This window comes from Neoarius graeffei, chromosome 23 (genome assembly GCF_027579695.1).
Source record: "Neoarius graeffei isolate fNeoGra1 chromosome 23, fNeoGra1.pri, whole genome shotgun sequence".
Lineage (NCBI taxonomy): Eukaryota > Metazoa > Chordata > Actinopteri > Siluriformes > Ariidae > Neoarius > Neoarius graeffei.
In genome coordinates this window covers 16265388-16286134 of record NC_083591.1, presented here as the reverse complement: position 1 = coordinate 16286134, position 20747 = coordinate 16265388, and the positions used below count along the sequence as shown (strand labels likewise).

Genomic DNA, 20747 nt, shown 5'->3' with positions numbered 1-20747 from the left:
TATATATATATATTTTTTTTTATTTTAGAGGGATGTAATGTAAATAACATTAACTGAAAGGTTTGTGAAATAAGAAACAAAAGTAGACAGATGACTACTTTATGAGGGGGAGGGGGATCATAACAGCTTAAGTAGCCTAGCTAGCTGACTTGACTAGAAATCTACCGTTAGTTACAAAGATATAACTCATAGACAATATAAATGTTCGTTTCATACGTACACAGCTACTTATTTTACAGTTATACCACCAATTTCATACAAAACCTGCTCAATATCAGCGAGCTAAACAGCTAACACTACTTTAACACATGTCCTGTCTGTGTCTCTATGTGTGATGTTGCTAAGAAGATCTAATGGTTCCGAATGACGTTTATCACCACAGCTAACCTTACGTTAAAACAAACCAAAAAAAAAACCCGCTCACCTTTAATTTTCCGTCGAATATTCTAGACGTCTACAGTGATATTTCCCCTATAGTAATCCACAAAAATGAAAGCCGTGCAGCTTAATTTAAAAATTAAAATATAAAAGCGAAAATCCTGCCGTGTTAGGTTCCCCAACTCTGTTCAGATGGAAAAAAAAACCAACTTGAAAATGGCGCCTAAATTCGTTACAATCTGTCGCAAAGCATCATGGGAACCTCGCACAGTCCCGAGAGCACAAATTCAAAAAAGGGAGACTTCTGGATGTGTGCTTGCGCGCGCGCCTGCCAAGTTACACTTAGTTCAGTGAGCATTTCTGACTTTGGGAAATTTGTTGCTGTGGGTTTTTTTCTTCCTTCCCTCTACATGGTCAATAATTATAAGGTATTTTGAATAAATTTAAACGAAATGATGTGTAGAAATGGTTGCTTGTTCTTATGCATATTAAACATACTGTCGTGTATTAATTTGCGATTATTATTATTAATGTGTATAGAAGACAATCACACTATAAAATGGCTTGGTCTTGTGCTTATTTAATAAAAACAAATGTGCGTATTTGTTTCCAGGGCAGTTCACACTGTTCTCGCGAGAAAAACGTTAACCCCTGAGTTTATTTTAAATCTCGCGAGACAAACCTCACATTGGCAGAGTGGAATGTTAAATCTCGCGCGACCAGCGCCAGACATATGAGTGGACTGTCTGATCTCGCGAGACAAATTATGGCGAAGGGAAGGGCTGTGCGAAGCTTCATAGCTTAGCAGTGAGAAAACACAAGTAAGTGTGTATATTCTGTTATTTCAATATATGCTCTAGGTTTGAGCTTGGAGCATGTAGTTTTTTTCTGTTTCTGCTCATTTATGTATCGAAAAGTTCTTAGTTTTTCTAGCAGTTAGCAAAATTGCTAGGAGGATGGGTAACACCTTAAGAGCGGTCTAGCCAACGCGTTACCGTAGCAACGGGACCTGGCAAGCGACAGTAGCAAAAAGAAATCACGCTAACCGCTTTTTCTTTCTAATTCACTTTTTGCAAATTTGAAGTTGTCACTGTAATAATAATACACGATAAGACTAACAAGTATCGTTTAATCGTGTCGATATACAGGCTATAGATTACTTAGATCAGAATCGGATCAGAATAGGATCAGAATCAGAATTCCTTTATTATCATTGCACAGAGTATAATAGAATTGGTTAGCAGTCCAGTCCTAATGGTGCATTGATACAGCAAAACAATTAAGTTTTGTTGAGAGTTGTTAAGAGTTGTTGACTGAGAACTGGTGTTGGAGTTTCTCAGAGTACAGTTGTTTAGATTCTCTCACCGCCTTGGTAAACCTGTTCCTAGACTCTTTAAACCTGTTCCTGTCCCCACTTCTGAACGCTTCTTCCTTTTGCAACCTTAGCTGACTGAGCTTATCTGTGGACCAGGGTTTGTCATTGTTGTAACTAACCCTGGTGTGTGATGGAACGCAGCAGTCTTCACAGAAGCTGATGTTGGACATCACAGCCTCTGTGTACTCATCCAGACTATTGGTAGCAGTCCTGAACACATCCCAGTTTGTACAATCCAAGCACACCTGAAGGTTCTCCTCAGCCTCATTGCTCCACTTCTTTGATGTCCTCACTACAGGTTTCCTCAGCTTTAATTTCTGCCTGTATGCAGGAATCAGGTGGACCATGACGTGGTCAGAGTGGCCCAGTGCAGTGCAGGGAACGGTGAGATAGGCATTGTTGACTGGAGCGTAGCAGTGATCCAAAATATTCTCCTCCTTGGTCGGGCATTTAATAAACTGTTTGTATTTGGGTAGTTCATGGCTGAGGTTACCTTTGTTAAAGTCAAGTCTGTTTGTTTAGCGCTTTTAACAATAGACATTGTCCCAAAGCAGCTTTACGGAATCTGAATGACCCAAGACATGAGACAATTTTATCCCTAATCTATCCCCAATGAGCAAGCCCATGGCGATGGTGGCAAGGGAAAAACTCCCCCAGATGACACGAGGAAGAAACCTCGAGAGGAACCAGTCCTCGCCTGGACAACAACAGACAACATGACTATAACAGTTTTAACATGAAGTCAGTTTCGTCAATGTTATAAACGCTTAATTAATGGAAACTTGAGTGCAGAACTGTTCATGACAACCGTAGTCCCAAAGTTAACAAGCCAACAGTAGTCCTCAGCCACAAAAGCATTACTGTAAGTGTCCAGAGTGTCTTCTAAGTGTGACTTTCAACTGTCCATATGGGGCCGTCCTCCACAGGAGCGATGTGATGAGACTCCAACCAGACATAGGGCATCAGGATGGATCAGGCAGGTCTGAGGAGCAGAAGAGGTCAGCACCTCGATCCCAGGATTGACATGCAACTCAGAGGGACAGATTTTGGGGGGTTCGAGAGGAGAGAGAAAACACAGGTTGTTAGGTATGCCCAATGTCACCTGAATAAGTAGGTACAGTATACATTTTGCGCTGAGTACAAGCAGGGACTCCGGCAAAACTAACTATGACAGCATGACTAAAAGTCACCAAGGACAATAACTAGGGAGTCCGGGTTAGTCTGCTTCACACCCCGTATCTGGTCGGCCAGCATGCACTTGTGCGTTCTGCATGTTGGCCTGCGGTGGCATGTAAACATTGACCAGAATGAATGAAGTGAGCTCATGGGGGGAGTAGAAGGGTTTACAGTTTATGAAAAATGATTCCAGGTTGGGAGAGCAGTGTTGGAGGATCACTGACACATCACTGCACCAGCCACTGTTTACATAAAAACAGATTCTACTGCCCTTTGTTTTACTAGAGAGATCTGTGTTACGGTCCACTCCGAAAAGTTGGAAGCCGGCCAGCTGCAGCGCAGAGTCCGGTATCAGTCCGCATAGCCACGTCTCCATGAAGCGAAGCTGAAGAAAAGTCCCTGTTTCTCCCCATTAGCAGCTGGAGTTCGTCCAGTTTATTGCACAGTGAGTGCACGTTGGAGAGAAATATTGCAGGTAGCGGAGTGCGAATTCTGTGCCAGCGGAGGCGCATGAGCGCACCAGCACGTTTCCCTCTCCTCAGGCATCTCACTGAATAAGCAAAGGTGAGAGCGCCTTTGACCAGATTGTCCAATATTTCCACAGATGACACCAGAAAAGTTGGTAATAAGTCCACTGGAGTTGTTCCCCTGATGTTCTCTGGTGAAAGAGATTCAAGTATCACAGCAGTGAACTGAATTTACGAACAAAATAAGACAAAACAGTGCACACCAACACACCACGGCAGCCATCCGCGGTGTCATATTATCTGAACGAAATAAGATTACAACACACCAAATATTATAGAATGAAGTGGAAACAAGGTCAAAGGGTGCTATGTATCATTTGTGTAATATTTCACTTTGTAGAAAGTTGTGTTCTTATGTCAGTTCTTCTCACTGAATGTTTGTTCACAGGAGCTGGATTTGTCTCAACAAGAAAGTACAGAATGAGATTCAAAACATCTCTGCTGAAGGAGCCAAAACATATCCTTTCATTATTTGATATCTAAACCCAGCCAGTATTGCCTTTATCTACTATCTATTACAGAGCCATCGCAATACCACATACAACCCCGATTCCAAAAAAGTTGGGACAAAGTACAAATTGTAAATAAAAACGGAATGCAATAATTTACAAATCTCAAAAACTGATATTGTATTCACAATAGAACATAGACAACATATCAAATGTCGAAAGTGAGACGTTTTGAAATTTCATGCCAAATATTGGCTCATTTGAAATTTCATGACAGCAACACATCTCAGAAAAGTTGGGACAGGGGCAATAAGAGGCAGGAAAAGTTAAAGGGACAAAAAAGGAACAGCTGGAGGACCAAATTGCAACTCATTAGGTCAATTGGCAATAGGTCATTAACATGACTGGGTATAAAAAGAGCATCTTGGAGTGGCAGCGGCTCTCAGAAGTAAAGATGGGAAGAGGATCACCAGTCCCCCTAATTCTGCGCTGACAAATAGTGGAGCAATATCAGAAAGGAGTTCAACAGTGTAAAATTGCGAAGAGTTTGAACATATCATCATCTACAGTGCATAATATCATCAAAAGATTCAGAGAATCTGGAAGAATCTCTGTGCGTAAGGGTCAAGGCCGGAAAACCATACTGGGGTTGCATTAGTGCGTGTGGCATGGGCAGCTTACACATCTGGAAAGACACCATCAATGCTGAAAGGTATATCCAGGTTCTAGAGCAACATATGCTCCCATCCAGACAACGTCTTTTTCAGGGAAGACCTTGCATTTTCCAACATAACAATGCCAAACCACATACTGCATCAATTACAGCATCATGGCTACGTAGAAGAAGGGTCCAGGTACTGAACTGGCCGGCCTGCAGTCCAGATCTTTCACCCATAGAACACATTTGGTGCATCATAAAACAGAAGGTACGACAAAAAAGACCTAAGACAGTTGAGCAACTAGAATCCTACATTAGACAAGAATGGGTTAACATTCCTATCCCTAAACTTGAGCAACTTGTCTCCTCAGTCCCCAGACGTTTACAGACTGCTGTAAAGAGAAAAGGGGATGTCTCACAGTGGTAAACATGGCCTTGTCCCAACTTTTTTGAGATGTGTTGTTGTCATGAAATTTAAAATCACCTAATTTTTCTCTTTAAATGATCCATTTTCTCAGTTTAAACATTTGATATGTCATCTATGTTCTATTCTGAATAAAATATGGAATTTTGAAACTTCCACATCATTGCATTCCATTTTTATTTACAATTTGTACTTTGTCCCAACTTTTTTGGAATCAGGGTTGTATAAATGACGAATTATATACCTGAATTAAACCAATTACGTGTACCCTCAATATGTCATCTTTCAATATGGTTAAATTCCAATATTATACATGTGACCCTGAACTCAAATTGACTTATTAGTAGTGTGCACTGATGCATCTTGTTTGTGTAACTGTTTAGAATAATGCAAACCAAAACCACTGACCAAATATTATCCATGTGCATGGAATGACATTGAAGCAGTATTGTAGTGTATGTGGTGCAGGTACAGTGGTGCTTGAAAGTTTGTGAACCCTTTAGAATTTTCTGTATTTCTGCATAAATATGACCTAAAACCTCATCAGATTTTCACACAAGTCCTACAAGTAGATAAAGAGAACCCAGTTAAACAAATGAGACAAAAATATTATACTTGGTCATTTATTTATTGAGGAAAATGATCCAATATTACATATCTGTGAGTGGCAAAAGTATGTGAACCTCTAAGATTAGCAGTTAATTTGAAGGTGAAATTAGAGTCAGGTGTTTTCAGTCAGTGGGATGACAATCAGGTGTGAGTGGGCACCCTGTTTTATTTAAAGAACAGGGATCTATCAAAGTCTGATCTTCACAACACGTTTGTGGAAGTGTATCATGGCACGAACAAAGGAGATTTCTGAGGACCTCGGAAAAAGCGTTTTTGATGCTCATCAGGCTGGAAAAGGTTACAAAACCATCTCTAAAGAGTTTGGACTCCACCAATCCACAGTCAGACAGATTGTGTACAAATGGAGGAAATTCAAGACCACTGTTACCCTCCCCAGGAGCGTTCAACCAACAAAGATCACTCCAAGTACAAGACGTGTAATAGTCTGCGAGGTCACAAAGGACCCCAGGGTAACTTCTAAGCAACTGAAGGCCTCTCTCACATTCGATAATGTTAATGTTCATGAGTCCACCATCATGAGAACACTGAACAACAATGGTGTGCATGGCAGGGTTGCAAGGAGAAGGCCACTGCTCTCCAAAAAGAACATTGCTGCTCATCTGCAGTTTGCTAAAGATCACGTGGACAAGCCAGAAGGCTATTGGAAAAATGTTTTGTGGACAGATGAGACCAAAATATAACTTTTTGGTTTCAATGATAAACGTTATGTTTGGAGAAACGAAAACACTGCATTCCAGCATAAGAACTTTATCCCATCTGTGAAACATGGTGGTGGTAGTATCATGGTTTGGGCCTGTTTTGCTGCATCTGGGTCAGGACGGCTTGCCATCATTGATGGAACAATGAATTCTGAATTATACCAGCGAATTCTAAAGGAAAATGTCAGGACATCTGTCCATGAACTGAATCTCAAGAGAAGGTGAGTCATGCAGCAAGACAACGACCCTAAGCACACAAGTCGTTCTACCAAAGAATGGTTAAAGAAGAATAAAGTTAATGTTTTGGAATGGCCAAGTCAAAGTCCTGACCTTAATCCAATCGAAATGTTGTGGAAGGACCTGAAGCGAGCAGTTCATGTGAGGAAACCCACCAACATCCCAGAGTTGAAGCTGTTCTGTACGGAGGAATGGGCTAAAATTCCTCCAAGCCGGTGTGCAGGACTGATTGACAGTTACCGGAAACATTTAGTTGCAGTTATTGCTGCACAAGGGAGTCACACCAGATACTGAAAGCAAAGGTTCACATACTTTTGCCACTCACAGATATGTAATATTGGATCATTTTCCTCAATAAATAAATGACCAAGTATAATATTTTTGTCTCATTTGTTTAACTGGGTTCTCTTTATCTACTTTTAGGACTTGTGTGAAAATCTGATGATGTTTAAGCTCATAATTATGCAGAAATATAGAAAATTCTAAAGGGTTCACAAACTTTCAAGCACATAAGTGTTTTATTGTTACTTATTAGACATGGAATAAAACACTTGGGGCATGCTCTTATAATGAAATAATCAGCAATGAGGTGGTGTAATGCAGCCTGACATTAAGTCAAGTCAAGTTTATTTGTATAGCGCGTTTAACAATAAACATTGTCGCAAAGCAGCTTTACAGAATTTGAATGACTTAAAACATGAGCTAATTTTATCCCTAATCTATCCCCAATGAGCAAGCCTGTGGCGATGGTGGCAAGGAAAAACTCCCTCAGACGACATGAGGAAGAAACTTCGAGAGGAACCAGACTCAAAAGGGAACCCATCCTCATTTGGGCAAAAACAGACAACATGACTATAACATTAACAGTATCAACATGAAGTCAGTTTTATTGATGTTATAACTTTTCATTGATGGAAACTTGAGTGCAAAACTGTTCATGACAACTGCAGTCCTAAAGTTAGCAAGTCAACTGTAGTCCTCAGCCATAAAAGCATTACTGTAAGTGTCCAGAGCATCTTTCAAGTGTGACTTTCAACTGTCTGTATGGGGCTGTCCTCCACAGGAGCGATGTGATGAGACTCCAGCCAGAAGTAGGGCATCAGGATGGATCAGGCAGGTCCAAGGAGCAGAAGAGGTCAGCATCTCGAGCTCAGGCTTGACATGTAACTCAGAGGGACAGATTGGGGGGGAGAAAACACAGGTTGTTAGGTATGCCCAACTCCGGCAAAACTAATTATGACAGCATAGCTAAAAGGGGAGAGCCAGAAGGTAACACAGACACGAGGGAGCCCCGGGATATGAGGCAGCCAGCCACTACACCGTCAACAAACTCGAATGAGCAAGCAAGTGGGGGACTGACAGCATCCATACATCCCAGTTTACCAAAACACTCTATGTCTGAGGACCCTCCAGATCTACTCCTTTACCTCATAAACACCATTAACAAAAGGCTTGACTAAACAGATATGTTTTCAGCCTAGACTTAAATGCTGAGACTGTGTCTGATTTCCGAACACTACTTGGAAGGTTGTTCCATTAAGTGATATTACTATTATCATGCAGAATTTGATCTGTTTCCTATAACGGCACACCCTGAAGTGTTTTACTCCTCCTATTCCACTAAAGTTTGGCACTGATTGCTGCAAATCATTTCACATGTGGAACATAAAATAGCCAGTAAATGTAGCTACAAGCTAGGAGTTAGCAACAGCATGTGATAACACTTATTTTTCTATGGTACGGTTGATATTTACATTAAATTGTCTCTAAGATAAATGCAAAACACTTTAGTTGTTTGCCTTAACAGCTGTACACATACAGAACTGGTCAGTTGTGTGGGCTGGATAACAGCTGATGAAGTCTACTCATGTAGTGAAGACCATCAGATTTTAAAATGGAACCTGCTCACGAATGAGACTAGTGTGGTGGTGAAGCTCCAGGAGGACCTCTACCCCATCGACCTGCACTGGTTTCCCAAAACTATAGCTGGGAAGAAACAAGCTTTGGCAGAGATCTTCGCCCTCACCAGTACTGATGGTAATATCTTGCTTATATCTGCTTCAGAGTAGGACTCTATAATGATCTCAGGCTGCTTTTCACATATTTTTTAAAAACTTGTAATCCTATTACATGACCACAAGACAAGCAGAATACTTTCCTTGCATCAAAAGGTTCAGAAAAGGTCAACTCCAATGCAGCAGCAACGTCACATATAAGAACGAAATGCCACGGCAACGAAAGCAATGAAACGCCGTGGCAACGCATCATACGCCACACATACGCCTCAGTACACCATACAAATCCCAGATATGCCACAGAAACATCACACATATACCGTGTACATCACAGGCCTTTAATTTTGGACAAAATATGCCTCATTTCTTGGCATTCGACCCACATGCCGCTTACATGGCAAGATACAAGACAGTCCTTACTGCCCACAACTGATACATTGTCCTATTGTCAGAGTTCCTCTGTTAAACTATGGTCTATCTATGGTCCCTTTGGTGGCCATCTTGGTAACTGTCCTGGGCAGCTATTTTTGGTCATACAACACCAGGCTTGACTTGAATGAGGAAAGACCTACGTATAATCCCAGAAATATAATTGACATGATGAAGTATTGAACATTTGGAATGGATGTTAGATGGATGGGTTTGGAATGGGTGTTAAAATTGGAAAAAAAAATTGTCAAAATAATGTGTGGCCTTTGGCTGCAATAACATGATGCATACAGTGGATATTAAAAAAAAATCTACACACCCCTGTTATAATTGCAGGTTTTTGTGAATGAAAAAATTAAGTGTGATATAGCAACCAATAAAAGTCAAGTGAAAAACAAGTAGAAGTATTTTGGGCAAAATCGAAAACTTAGAATAACCTGGTTGCACAAATGTGCACACCCTTTTACAGTGGGGCATGTGGTTGTGCTCAGAATGAATCATGATCAAAAGTATTTATCATACACTTATCAAATAAATGACTCTGATTAACTCCAAATAAAGATAAGCTATTTCTGTAGGATTTTATTGAGATCTTCTTGGTTTTATCTGACTGCTAAAGCCATGGTCTGCAAAGAGCTTGCTTAGCATGTATGTCTCTTTATCTCCATGAAGGAGATAAAGAGACAAGAGGCCATATTTGAGCTGTCTCGCCAAGAGCATGACCTGATCGAGGACCTCCAGCTCGCCATAACCCAATGTTGAAACTATCAATTTCCTGTTGTTGAAAGGTATTGATCAGCAGAGGGGTACAGAAGAATTTTCAAAGCATTTGATGTACCATGGAATACCATGAAAGCCATCAACAACAAGTGGAGAAAAATGGGCACCACAGTGACATTACCAAGAACCAAAAGAAATCTTATCAGCCAGCTTGCCAAGAGACCTACTGCAACATTGAAAGACCTGCAGGAAGATCTGGCAAGTACTGCTGACTCTTGCATGTGACAACATTCTTTTGTATTCTTCTAAATCCTGTCGAAAACCTGTGGAATGGCTTGCAGAGGGCTGTGCCCAGAAGATCCCTGAACCCTTGGAATTGGATAGATTGGGAGCTTTATTACAAGCCTTAGGTGTTCCTGTGCTGGACCCCTGCTCGGTGCTGCAGCTGGAAAGAAGTCTTGTAAAGAGAGGAACCAACATGTTATGTGGGAATTGGAACCTTTGACTTGTGCTATTCATTGGACAGGTGTGTAGTCTGTTACCAGTGTTAAGTGTTGTCCCGTGAGATAGTACCTGAGCTCAGTGACTGCATACTTGATGGCTAGAGCTTTTCTTTCCATGGCGGCATACCTTCTTTCAGTGGGGGTTAACTTATGGCTGATGTATAGCATGGGATGTTCTCCCTTGAAGGTCTGGGAGAGCACAGCAACCAGGTCCGTCTCCGATGCATTTGTGTCCTCAGTGAAGGGCTGGTCAAAGTCTAGGTTGTGGTGCCCTGAGGGATTGGAAAAAGCAGTTTTGGGTCTGGCCTCTGGGGTCAGGGCCACCTGCCAGTATCCTTTGGTTAAGTCAAGGATCAAAATGAAACGGACTCTACCAAGGCAATTCATGAGGTCATCCACCTGGGGGAGAGGGTAATGTTCAAACTCTGCAATTTGGTTAAGCCTCTGAAAGTCATTGCATATCCAGAGGCTTCCATCGGGCTTGGGGACCGCAACAATGGGGCTAGACCAGTGGTTGATTGACTCTTCAATTATGCAGTTCCATAACACCTGTTCCACTGTCTTTTCAACAGGCTGCTGACAGGCCTCTGAGACACAGTAGGGCCATTGCCTGACGACGGTGGGTCTGGGTGGGTTCCACTGAGAACATGTCCCTGAACTGGTCCACAAGCTCCCTGAGCTCCTGCTGCTGAGCTGGAGTGAGGTCTCCATCCTGATGGAAATAGACACACAGGCTGAGAGGCAGACAGAGGTTCAATCAAGCATTTCAGAAGGTTGATGTGATAGAGTTGAGTGTCTTTTGTGCTTACCTGGCTGTTGTAGGTGATGGTTGACAGGACCCACTTGCTCCATGAGGGTGAAGGGTCCTTGTTAGTGAGCCAGGAATATACTGTTGGCAGAGGGAACCAGCAGCAGAACTTGGTTGCCTGGCTGAAACTCTTGAGGCTGGGCTTGCTGGTTGTAGACCTGGCATTGGGCAGCTTGGGCTTCTTGCATATGCTTTTTAACAATGGGAGTCACCTTGTCAATTCTCCTGTGCACCTCCTTCATATACTCCACCACCATCTAGAATGGATAGGGCTGCTCTTCCCAGGTGTCCTGGGCTACATTGAGCAGACCCCAGGATCTTCTTTTAAAGAGGAGCTCAAAAAGGGTGAACCTGGTTGAAGCCTGAGGTGTTTCTCGGACAGCAGTGAAAACATAGTGGAGAAGGAGATTCCAGTTTCTCCCACCTTCCACCACCTTTTGAAGCATCCTCTTGAGGGTCATGTTGAACAGCTTGATGAGCCCATGTGTCTGGGGGTGGTATATGGACGTGCAGAGCTGCTTCACCTGCAACAGGCAGCACACAGCTACCATTAGTTTTGATACAAAGGGGGCACCCTGGTCTGTGAGCAGGTCCTTTGAGACAAGAGCAGGATGTTCTTAGATGTGGCCTTCTGAAGGGGGGTGGCCTCAGGATACTAGATGGTGGAGTCCATGATAGCCAGGATGTATTTGTGTCTGTGGGCTGAATTTGGGAGCAGATCCACCAGATCTATCCCCACTCTCTCAGACAGTGCCCTAATGATGGGCAGGGGAATGAGTGGTGTGAGAGCAAGATTTGCTGGGGCAGTGCGCTGGTACTAAGGGTACTGCTGGCAGAAGTTCTTGACCTTGGTTTCCATCTGTGGCCAGTGGAAGTGGTCCAGTTTGGGGAGGGTGTTGTGGGCTCCCAGGTGGCCCCCGAGGGGATGTGAGTGGGTGAGGTGCAGGACAACATTGAGGTTGGACTGGAGAATTGCAAGAAAGTTGCAGGCTTGGCCTCTGGTGTTCAGTATGATCATATAGCAGGCCCCTTAAATGAGAAAGTACACTGGGGGTAGGGCATGCCCAACTTGCTGGTCCTCACCCTCAACTATGCATACCTTCCCCAGCAGTGTTTCAGTCAATTGTCCTCCTCCTGCTCCCAACTGAAATTCTCTTCATGAGTGACCTGCTTAAACACGAGAGAGAGGTTTAGTGATGGTGGAGGACAGCTGTGGCATCTGTGCTGTCATCAGGCTCATTCGTGAAGAGGGCTCTCCTGACTGCTGAGTGGTGTTGTCGTGGTCTCTGGGCCAGGTTGGGGGACCTGTCTGCCTCCTGGAGGAGTAGCAACTCAGTAGGCCAATCCTTACCCATAAGCAGAGGAACAGGGTGATCAGAGATAACTCCAACCAGTAGCTCCCACTCACCTTGGTGGTCCTTAACCACACCCTGGAGATGGCCACCTCTCGTGCATCCCAATGTTGCATACATTGGGATGCACGAGAGGTGGCCTTTACGGTACTGCATGGGGTGGCAGGCTCAGGCAAGGGCAAGGGCCGGGTGAGGGTGATGGCCCTCCCGGAGTCTCAAAGGGCCTTGATGGGGTGACTGTTCAGCCAGACTATGGTGCGGGGGAGTCCCAGGAGGTTGGTGAGGTGTGTACCACACAACCAGCCTAATCCAGTCCATGGCTATTCGCTCAGTCAGCTGAAGGGCTGTGTGAACCTCTGGTTGAAGCCATCGTTCGGTGGTGTGGAGAAGAGCATCCATTTGGCTCCTGGGGGTGAGGCAAGCATTGTAGGTCCATCGGTGGAACTCTGCCACCTCCTAACAGGGAGAGAGACCGCTCCAGGCTAGGGTCTCCTCTTTCAGAAAATTGTAGTCATTGGCCACTGAGGGGGACAACAGTGGGGGCAAGGACCCAGGCCCACTCTTCTTTAGCCCAGTTCTCCTAGGTTGCGATCTACTCAAAGAGAGAGAGGTATGCTTCCACGTTGTTGTCTGGGCCAAACTTGTTAAGCAGTTTCTGGGTCTCTTGTTGGAGATCAGGAAGGTGAGGGAGGGTCCCTCAGTAGCTTGAAGATAAAGCAGGTCTTGGGTTGCTACCTGGAGGCCCCAGGGCAGCTCTTGGGTCCCCTGTTGTTGCTCGAGGCTGGTCTCCAGGAGATGCTTGATCAATGGCTCCATGGAGGAACGGGGGTAAGGCCTCTGCTCATGCCTGCATTCTCCACCACTGCAGTGACTTGTACCCGTGGGGGGCAGAACACAGAAGTAGACCCAGAATATAGAGGAAAATACTTGCTCTTTTATTTAAGGTTTCTTTGGGGGTGAGAGAGGGGAAGGTGTGAGTGGGAAAGGTGAGGTGCCAAAGAGCTTGGACGAAGTGTAGCATGAGAATGGTGAGGTGCTCAGCCAACTTTGTCCCATGCTCTTGGTGGTCGGCGTGAAGTTATTCTTCCGCATTAGGGAGGCTTCCCAGCCGGGAGATGTCTTGGGCTTGGTGCTTCATCGTTGTCTCCAGTGCTCTCTGTGGAGAAAGAGAGAAGTGTTTTGTCTCTGTCTCATGAGATGAAAGAACTGGCCTGCAGTGAGAGAGAGGTCTTTTATTCTGCCCTGGAAGCTGCCGGAGGGTAGAAAGCAGTGCAGTTTAACTTGCCACAGCTGTGCAAGCCCCGCCCTGTAGCCACGCGCTCACTGGCTGTCCACAACATCGGTGGTGCTGAAGCGGAGCTGTTCCTTCAGCACCAGAAGAGCAGTAGCGCAAGGAGCAATGTTCCTCTTGTGCAGGGAAATGCACAAGCCTCCGTCACACCAGTGATAACCAGTGATGTTTACTCAACATTTCGCAATTGTATTTTATTACTAGACCTGCCAACCTTTGCATATTTTGCATAGGAGTTGCAGTATTGAATGTTTTGATGTCATCAATATGAACCTGTAATTTGGCAATGTACAGTATGTTTGACTTGGCTAACATTAGATAAGTATAAAATTAACATCAGTTAATTATATTTATTTGGTATGCTACCAAGAAATCGTGGCCAAAAAGGCACTGTCAGCCAGAAGAGGAAAAAATTATGATGTTTTTATTCTAGAAAGTTTAAAATATACCTATGCTAAACTGTCAGATCTAAGACTTTTACATGTGAGACATGTTTGACAATTAAAAGGTAATTAAAACAGGTTTTTAAAAAAAAGTTATTTATTTTTTTAAAATCTCCTGCTGCTCACATTCAAACACTGAGCACTTTGAACAGGGCAAAAATATCAGCCATGCAGACAGTAATTTGTAAAAGGATTATATAGAAAATGTACCATTAGTGGATGGTGGGGGTTTTTTTTGTTTGTTTTTTTGTTTACTGCAGAATCACCTAAAAATCCACCATCCAGCTCAGTTTTCACAAATGCCACTGCCAGTAAGTAATTTCCGGCTGCACAGCTGATAATATTATTGCGTCCTCATCTACCGTCCTTAAAGGTTGAATTATATTTGTTTTTAACTATGCATACGCAAGGCATATTTGGATGCGGTCATTTGGAGCGTCGTTTGTACATGTCCTCAGAAATTAACGCTATAGATCTATGTGGTGCAATACCAACATAAATAGTTTGGCAGTATAGCACATTGTAATACTGTTTGCACCTGACTAAACAAATTGGTGTTGTTTCAAATCGCATACTTGGGTATTTATTATTCTAGATCAGTTTTTGATTAACACTAAATGGTTTTCCTACTACAGTTAGTATTTGAATTTTAAAAACCTCTTGTGTAGCCTTCAAACCCACTGAAATGTCTGTTTTGTGTTCCAGTCTTCTGGATTTTCTAGATTATTAAATATTTTTAAGTGTAAGGTCATAGTTTTCAATTTGAGATGCAACTCATGATAACAATCATGATGACTACAAAAAGCGAAACAGAGAAACAGAGCTTGTCACTGTGTTCAACATCGCTGCACATGAAATCACTAAACATTTAGTGTATAACTTGGAAACTTGATAAAGAGAGATGTTTTGGCTCTGACACGCAGTCTAGTGGTGGCCACTTTTAATCCTCCAGATGTCCATAAATGATGTAGGTGAGTATGCAAGCAGCGCTTCTCAAATTGCTCCTGCATGCAGGTGATGGATCAAGTATAAACCAGCCTTATCTGTTTATATATAAAATATTTATTTTTAAGGTTAGGTGTTCTGACTGATTAAATCATTTATTGTGATTATTTTAAACATCAGCAGGGTGATCAGCTCTTTTTACTTACAGATGGGACTTACATACTTTAGCCACCATGTTTAGTATTACATACTTCCTCAATTATATTTGAAGAAGTGGGTTCTCTCACTTCAAATCTAGATGAATAATTGATATTTAATTCATCAGTCAACTTGATAATTAGCTGTGGTGTTCACAATTAACTGTGATTGATTTTTTTTTCTTACCTGATAATGTGCTATAACTAGAGGAACTACTTAGCTAGTGGTGGATTTTGTAAGATGCTAGAACTGTACGACAAATATGAGTTGAGGTTTATGCTTTGCACTGTGCACATTTCCCTGCTTTTGACCTCTGCGTCGCATGCGCTTATCACATGAAGACATGGAGTGGAGACACATGGCCGTGGCAAATGACGTGTGGTCACCACACTAATGGCAGTGTAGAGTTGCATAAACACACCCACAAACTGAAGTGGTAATTTAGTCTGGCAGCTCCCTGTTGCGATGAAAAGTCTGTTCAATCTGTGGACTTTCTCTCACCCCTGGACTTCAGTATTATTTTTTTTCCTCTCCACTTTTCCCCCCTCCTTGTGGAACATCTTCATTTTGTCTGAGATAGAGTTAGGCTGAGGAACGAATGATTTGAATATTGCTTATTTACCGCCATATCTCGGGATTATATTGAAATCAGACATCTCTCCATACCGCTAGTCGCACACATGATTGCAATATTGTGAATTCTGACCCACTCTTTTCTTTGATGCTTTGAGCCAACTATTGTAGCGCGCACGTCTCTCACGGTGGAAACTTGCACACCTACCTCAGTTCTCAAATGTCACATCTTCTTAGCTTCTGCTCTCTGAAATGAATAAAAAGAAACCTCAGATGTTTAGCTTTAGTGGGTGGGGGAAAAAGCCATACAGTAAGTTTAGCGGTTGGCTCCAGCCCCAGTCACCGCGTAGGCCTCTGGAGCTGTGTAGATACACATCAAACCTGGGCATGGCGCTCACTGCTGACGGACTGAGCTTTACCACTGAACAAACCAACGCTTTTGGAGGAGAAACTGAAATGCTTTTGTCTTTTTTACATTTTTTTTAAAAAACAGAAACTTTCATAGTTGTTCACTTACTACCTGCTTTTCTGGGTTCACTTTTGTTTTGTCGAGATCCAAATATAGCATTGGGAGAGAGCAGCAGCATGCTGATTTGCAGTTTTAGGCAACCAGAAATTACATAGAGCATTCTGAATTTTTTAATATGCACCACCACAAAGTATATGGTTGGCTAGTGTCTTTGATAACTGTCTCCATGCCTGATCGCCCTCTGTCTCCAACACAAGAGAGACTGGTCTAATCTAAGCAGCAGACATTCTGTGCTTACTCTTCTGTTTTGTGTTAAGAGTTTGCTAAAAGTTACCTAGAGGGAAATGTATGCGTTGTTCAAACAGAATGTGATATAAGCAGTACTAATGCATCTCAAACAATTTAGAATATCGTGAAAAAGTTAAATATTTTCCATCAATTATTTAAGAAAGTGAAAATGTAATATATTATAGACTCGTTACATGTAAACTAAAATGTTACAAGCATTTTTCTATTTTAATTTTGATAATTATGTCCTACAGCACAAAACCCACTCAAAATATGAGAATATTTCATTTCGAGTTGGAGTAAAACAGTATAAATACTGTGTATCTCTTGGTCTAGCTCAGTACACACAACCACAATCATGGAGAAGACTGCTGACTTGACAGTTGTCCAGAAAACAATCATTGACACCCTCTACAAGGAGGGTAAGCCACAGAAGGTCATTGCTGAAAAGGCTGGCTAGAAAAGGTGCACAAGCAACAGGGATGACTGCAGCCTTGAAAGGATTGTCAAGAAAAGTCAACTCAAGAACTTGGGAGCACTTCACAAGGAGTGGACTGAGGCTGGTGTCAGTGCATCAAGAGCCACCACGCACAGACATCTTCAGGAAAGGGGTTACAACTGTCGCATTCCTAATATCAAGCCACTTCTGAACCAGAGACAACTTCAGAAGTGTCTTACTTGGGCTAAAGAGAGAAAGAACTGGACTGTTGCTCAGTGGTCCAAAGTCCTCTTTTCAGATGAAAGTAAATTTTTTGCATTTCATTTGGAAATCAAGGTCGTAGAGTCTAGAGGAAGAGTAGAAAGGCACAGAATCCAAGTTATTTGAAGTCCAGTGTGAAGTTTCCACAGTCTGTGATGATTTGGGGTGTCATGTCATCTGCTGGTGTTGGTCCACTGTGTTTTTATCAAGTCCAGAGTCAAAACAGCGTCTACCAGGAGATTTTAGAGCATTTCATGCTTCCATCTGCTGACAAGCTTTATGGAGATGTCAATTTCCTTTTCCAGCAGGACTTGGTACCTGCCCACAGTGCCAAAACTACTACCATATGGTTTACTGACCATGTGCTTGATTGGCCAGCCAACTCGCCTGACCTGAAACCCATAGAGAATCTGTGTAGTATTGCCAAGAGTAAGATGAGAAACACCCAACCCAAAAATACAGATGAGCTGAAGGCCGCGATCAGAGCAACCTAGGCTTCAATAACACCTCAGCAGTGCCACAGGCTGATCGCCTCCATGCCATGCTGCATTAATGCAGTAATTCATGATAAAGGAGCTCCAACCAAGTATTGAGTGTGTAAATGAACATACTTTTCAGAAGTTGGAAATTTTTATATTGTAAATCCTTTTTTGATTGATCTTAGGAAATATTCTAATAATTTGAAATACTGGATTTCTGATTTTTCATGAGCTATAAGCCATAATCATCAAAATTAAAATAAAAAAAGGCTTGAATTATTTCACTTTACCTGTAATGAAATGTAGAATATATGAAAGTTTACCTTTTTGAATTAAATTATAAAAAAAATACTTTTTCCAGATATTCAAATTGTTTGAGATGCACTCGTATACTTCCAGTTTGTATGGAACCAAACAGTGAGGACTATTTTTCTGCATAGAAAAGTTCACTATCTAGCATTGTAAAAGCTATGACATAAAATTGCAGGGTCTTAAATTTTGAATATTTAAGTCAAGTTTATTTGTATAGCGCTTTTAACAATAAACATTGTCGCAAAGCAGCTTTACAGAATTTGAATGACTTAAAACATGAGCTAATTTTGTCCCTAATCTATCCCCAATGAGCAAGCCTGTGGTGACGGTGGCAAGGAAAAACTCCCTCAGATGACATGAGGAAGAAACCTCTAGAGGAACCAGACTCAAAAGGGAACCCATCCTCATTTGGGCAACAACAGACAGCATGACTATAACATTAACAGTTTTAACATGAAGACAGTTTCGTTGATGTTGTAACTCTTCATTGATGGAAACTTGAGTGCAAAACTGTTCATGACAACTGCAGTCCTAAAGTTAGCAAGTCAACTGTAGTCCTCAGCCATAAAAGCATTACTGTAAGAGTCCAGAGCATCCTCCAGGTGTAACCCTCAACTGTCCTCATGGGGCCATCCTCCACAGGAGCGATGCGATAAAACTCCAACCAGACACAGGGCACCAGGATGAATCAAGCAGGTCCGAGGGGCAGAAGAGGCCAGCGTCTCAATCCCAGGACCAACATGTAACTCAGAGGGACAGATTGGGGGGGGGGAGAAAACACAGGTTGTTAGGTATGCCCTAAAAATCTGTCTTATCCACACTGCATTGGCTTCCAATCAAATTTCGTATTGATTATAAAATACTAATATTAATATATTTATATTAATATTACTTTTACTGGCATAAGGAATTAACAGGACTGTAATGACCGTACATATTTTACATGCAGGTACTGTACTGGAAGGTAATAGCCAGGATTTGATCTGAAATTTTAACATGTATTACTTGTGCAGCAGTATGAAAAGATATGGTGGCTGGCTTCACAAATAATTAAAGACAAATCAATGTATTTTAACATTTTTGGATTGGGTTTTTATTTATTTATTTTTTAGAATTTTGTGGCATCATACTGTATATTTTCTACAACCCCAATTCCAAAAAAGATGTGATGTTGTGTAAACTGTAAATAAAAACAGAATGCGATAATTTGCAAATCATGGAAACCCTACATTTCATTGAAAATAGTCCAAAGACAACATAAAAAATCTTGAAACTGAGAAATTTGATTGTTTTTTGAAAAATATATGCTCATTACTGAATTTGATGTCCCCAGCATGTTTAAAAAAAATTGGAACAGGGGCATGTTTACCACTGTGTTGCATCACCTCTACTTTTAACAACACTCTGTAAATGTTTGGGAACTAAGGAGACCAATTACTGTAGTTTTGAAAGAGAAATGTTGTCCCGTTCTTGCCTGATATACAATTTCAGTTGCTCAACAGTGTGGTCTCCTTTGTCGTATTTTGTGCTTCATAATGCGCCAAATGTTTTAAATGGAAGACAGATCTGGACTGCAGGCAGGCCAGTTTAGCACCCAGACTCTTTTACTACGGAGCCATGCAGTTTTAATATGTGCAGAAAGCAGTTTGGCATTGTCTTGCTGAAAGAAGGAAAGATTTTATCTGGATGGCAGCATGTTGCTCTGAAACGTGTGTGTGTGTGTGTGTATAATATCTCATCTCATTATCTCTAGCCGCTTTATCTTGTTCTACAGGGTCGCAGGCAAGCTGGAGCCTATCCCAGCTGACTATGGGCGAAAGGCGGGGTGTATATATATCCTGCCTTTCGCCCGTAGTCAGCTGGGATAGGCTCCAGCTTGCCTGCGACCCTGTAGAAGGATAAAGCGGCTAGAGATAATGAGATGAGATTATATATAAAAGCACTCAGCATTAATGATGTCTTCCCAGATGTACAAGCTACCTATGTCATGTGCACTAATGCACCCTCATACTATCACAGATGCTGGCTTTTGAACTGTGCTGATATTATGTACCATATGTGATCCCCAAGTTCTTTGCAATTTTACATTGAGGAATGTTAGTCTTAAATTGTTGCACTGTTTGCCTACACAGTCTTTCACAGAGCAGTGAACCCTTCCCCATCTTTACTTCTGAGAGACTCCACCTCTCTGGGATGCTCTTTTTATACCCAGTCATAGTACTGACCTGTTGCCAATTGACCAAATTAGGGTTTTTTTTAGCATTACACAAATTTTTCAGTCTTTTGTTGCCCCTGTCCCAGCTTTTCTGAAACGTTGCTGACATCAAATTCAAAATGAGCATATATATAATTTTTCAAAAAACAATAAAATGTCTGTTTCAACATTTGATATGTTATCTTTGTACTATTTTCAGTGAAATATAAGGTTTCCATGACTTGCAAATCTTCACATTTGTGTTTTTTTAAAAAATGTTTTCCACAGTGTTCCAACATTTTTGGAATTTGGGTTGTACCAAATGTGCTTACACAGTGCTTGAACGTCTTTTATACAACATTGAATTTGATTGGTCAGAAAGTGGTGATTAATTTTCTAGAGCAGAAGATCTGACCATAGTATTGGCTGCAAGGCAACTTAAAGGTTTATATTAATGTGCTTGTTCTATACCTTTT

At 41.9% G+C, this 20747-nt stretch overlaps 2 protein-coding genes across 3 annotated transcripts in view; one reads left to right on the top strand and one right to left on the bottom strand.

Annotated features, from left to right (window-relative positions):
* Nucleotides 1–594, bottom strand: part of smc4 (structural maintenance of chromosomes 4) — a 31063-nt gene extending 30469 nt beyond the window's left edge. Inside the window, exon 1 of the mRNA XM_060905846.1 lies at nt 425–594. The gene's annotated coding sequence lies outside the window, so the exon portion shown is untranslated. The remainder of the gene's footprint in view (nt 1–424) is intronic.
* A 72-nt stretch (nt 595–666) lies between these two features.
* ift80 (intraflagellar transport 80 homolog (Chlamydomonas)) overlaps nt 667–20747 on the top strand; it is a 200710-nt gene continuing 180629 nt past the window's right edge. The window contains exons 1-4 of one of the 2 annotated variants that reach the window (XM_060905274.1): nt 667–806; nt 992–1199; nt 3845–3916; nt 8371–8589. In XM_060905274.1, coding sequence (XP_060761257.1) covers nt 3877–3916; nt 8371–8589 — 259 coding nt within the window. In that variant the 5' untranslated portion in view covers nt 667–806; nt 992–1199; nt 3845–3876. The remainder of the gene's footprint in view (nt 807–991; nt 1200–3844; nt 3917–8370; nt 8590–20747) is intronic. The other variant, XM_060905275.1, reaches the window with a different exon arrangement.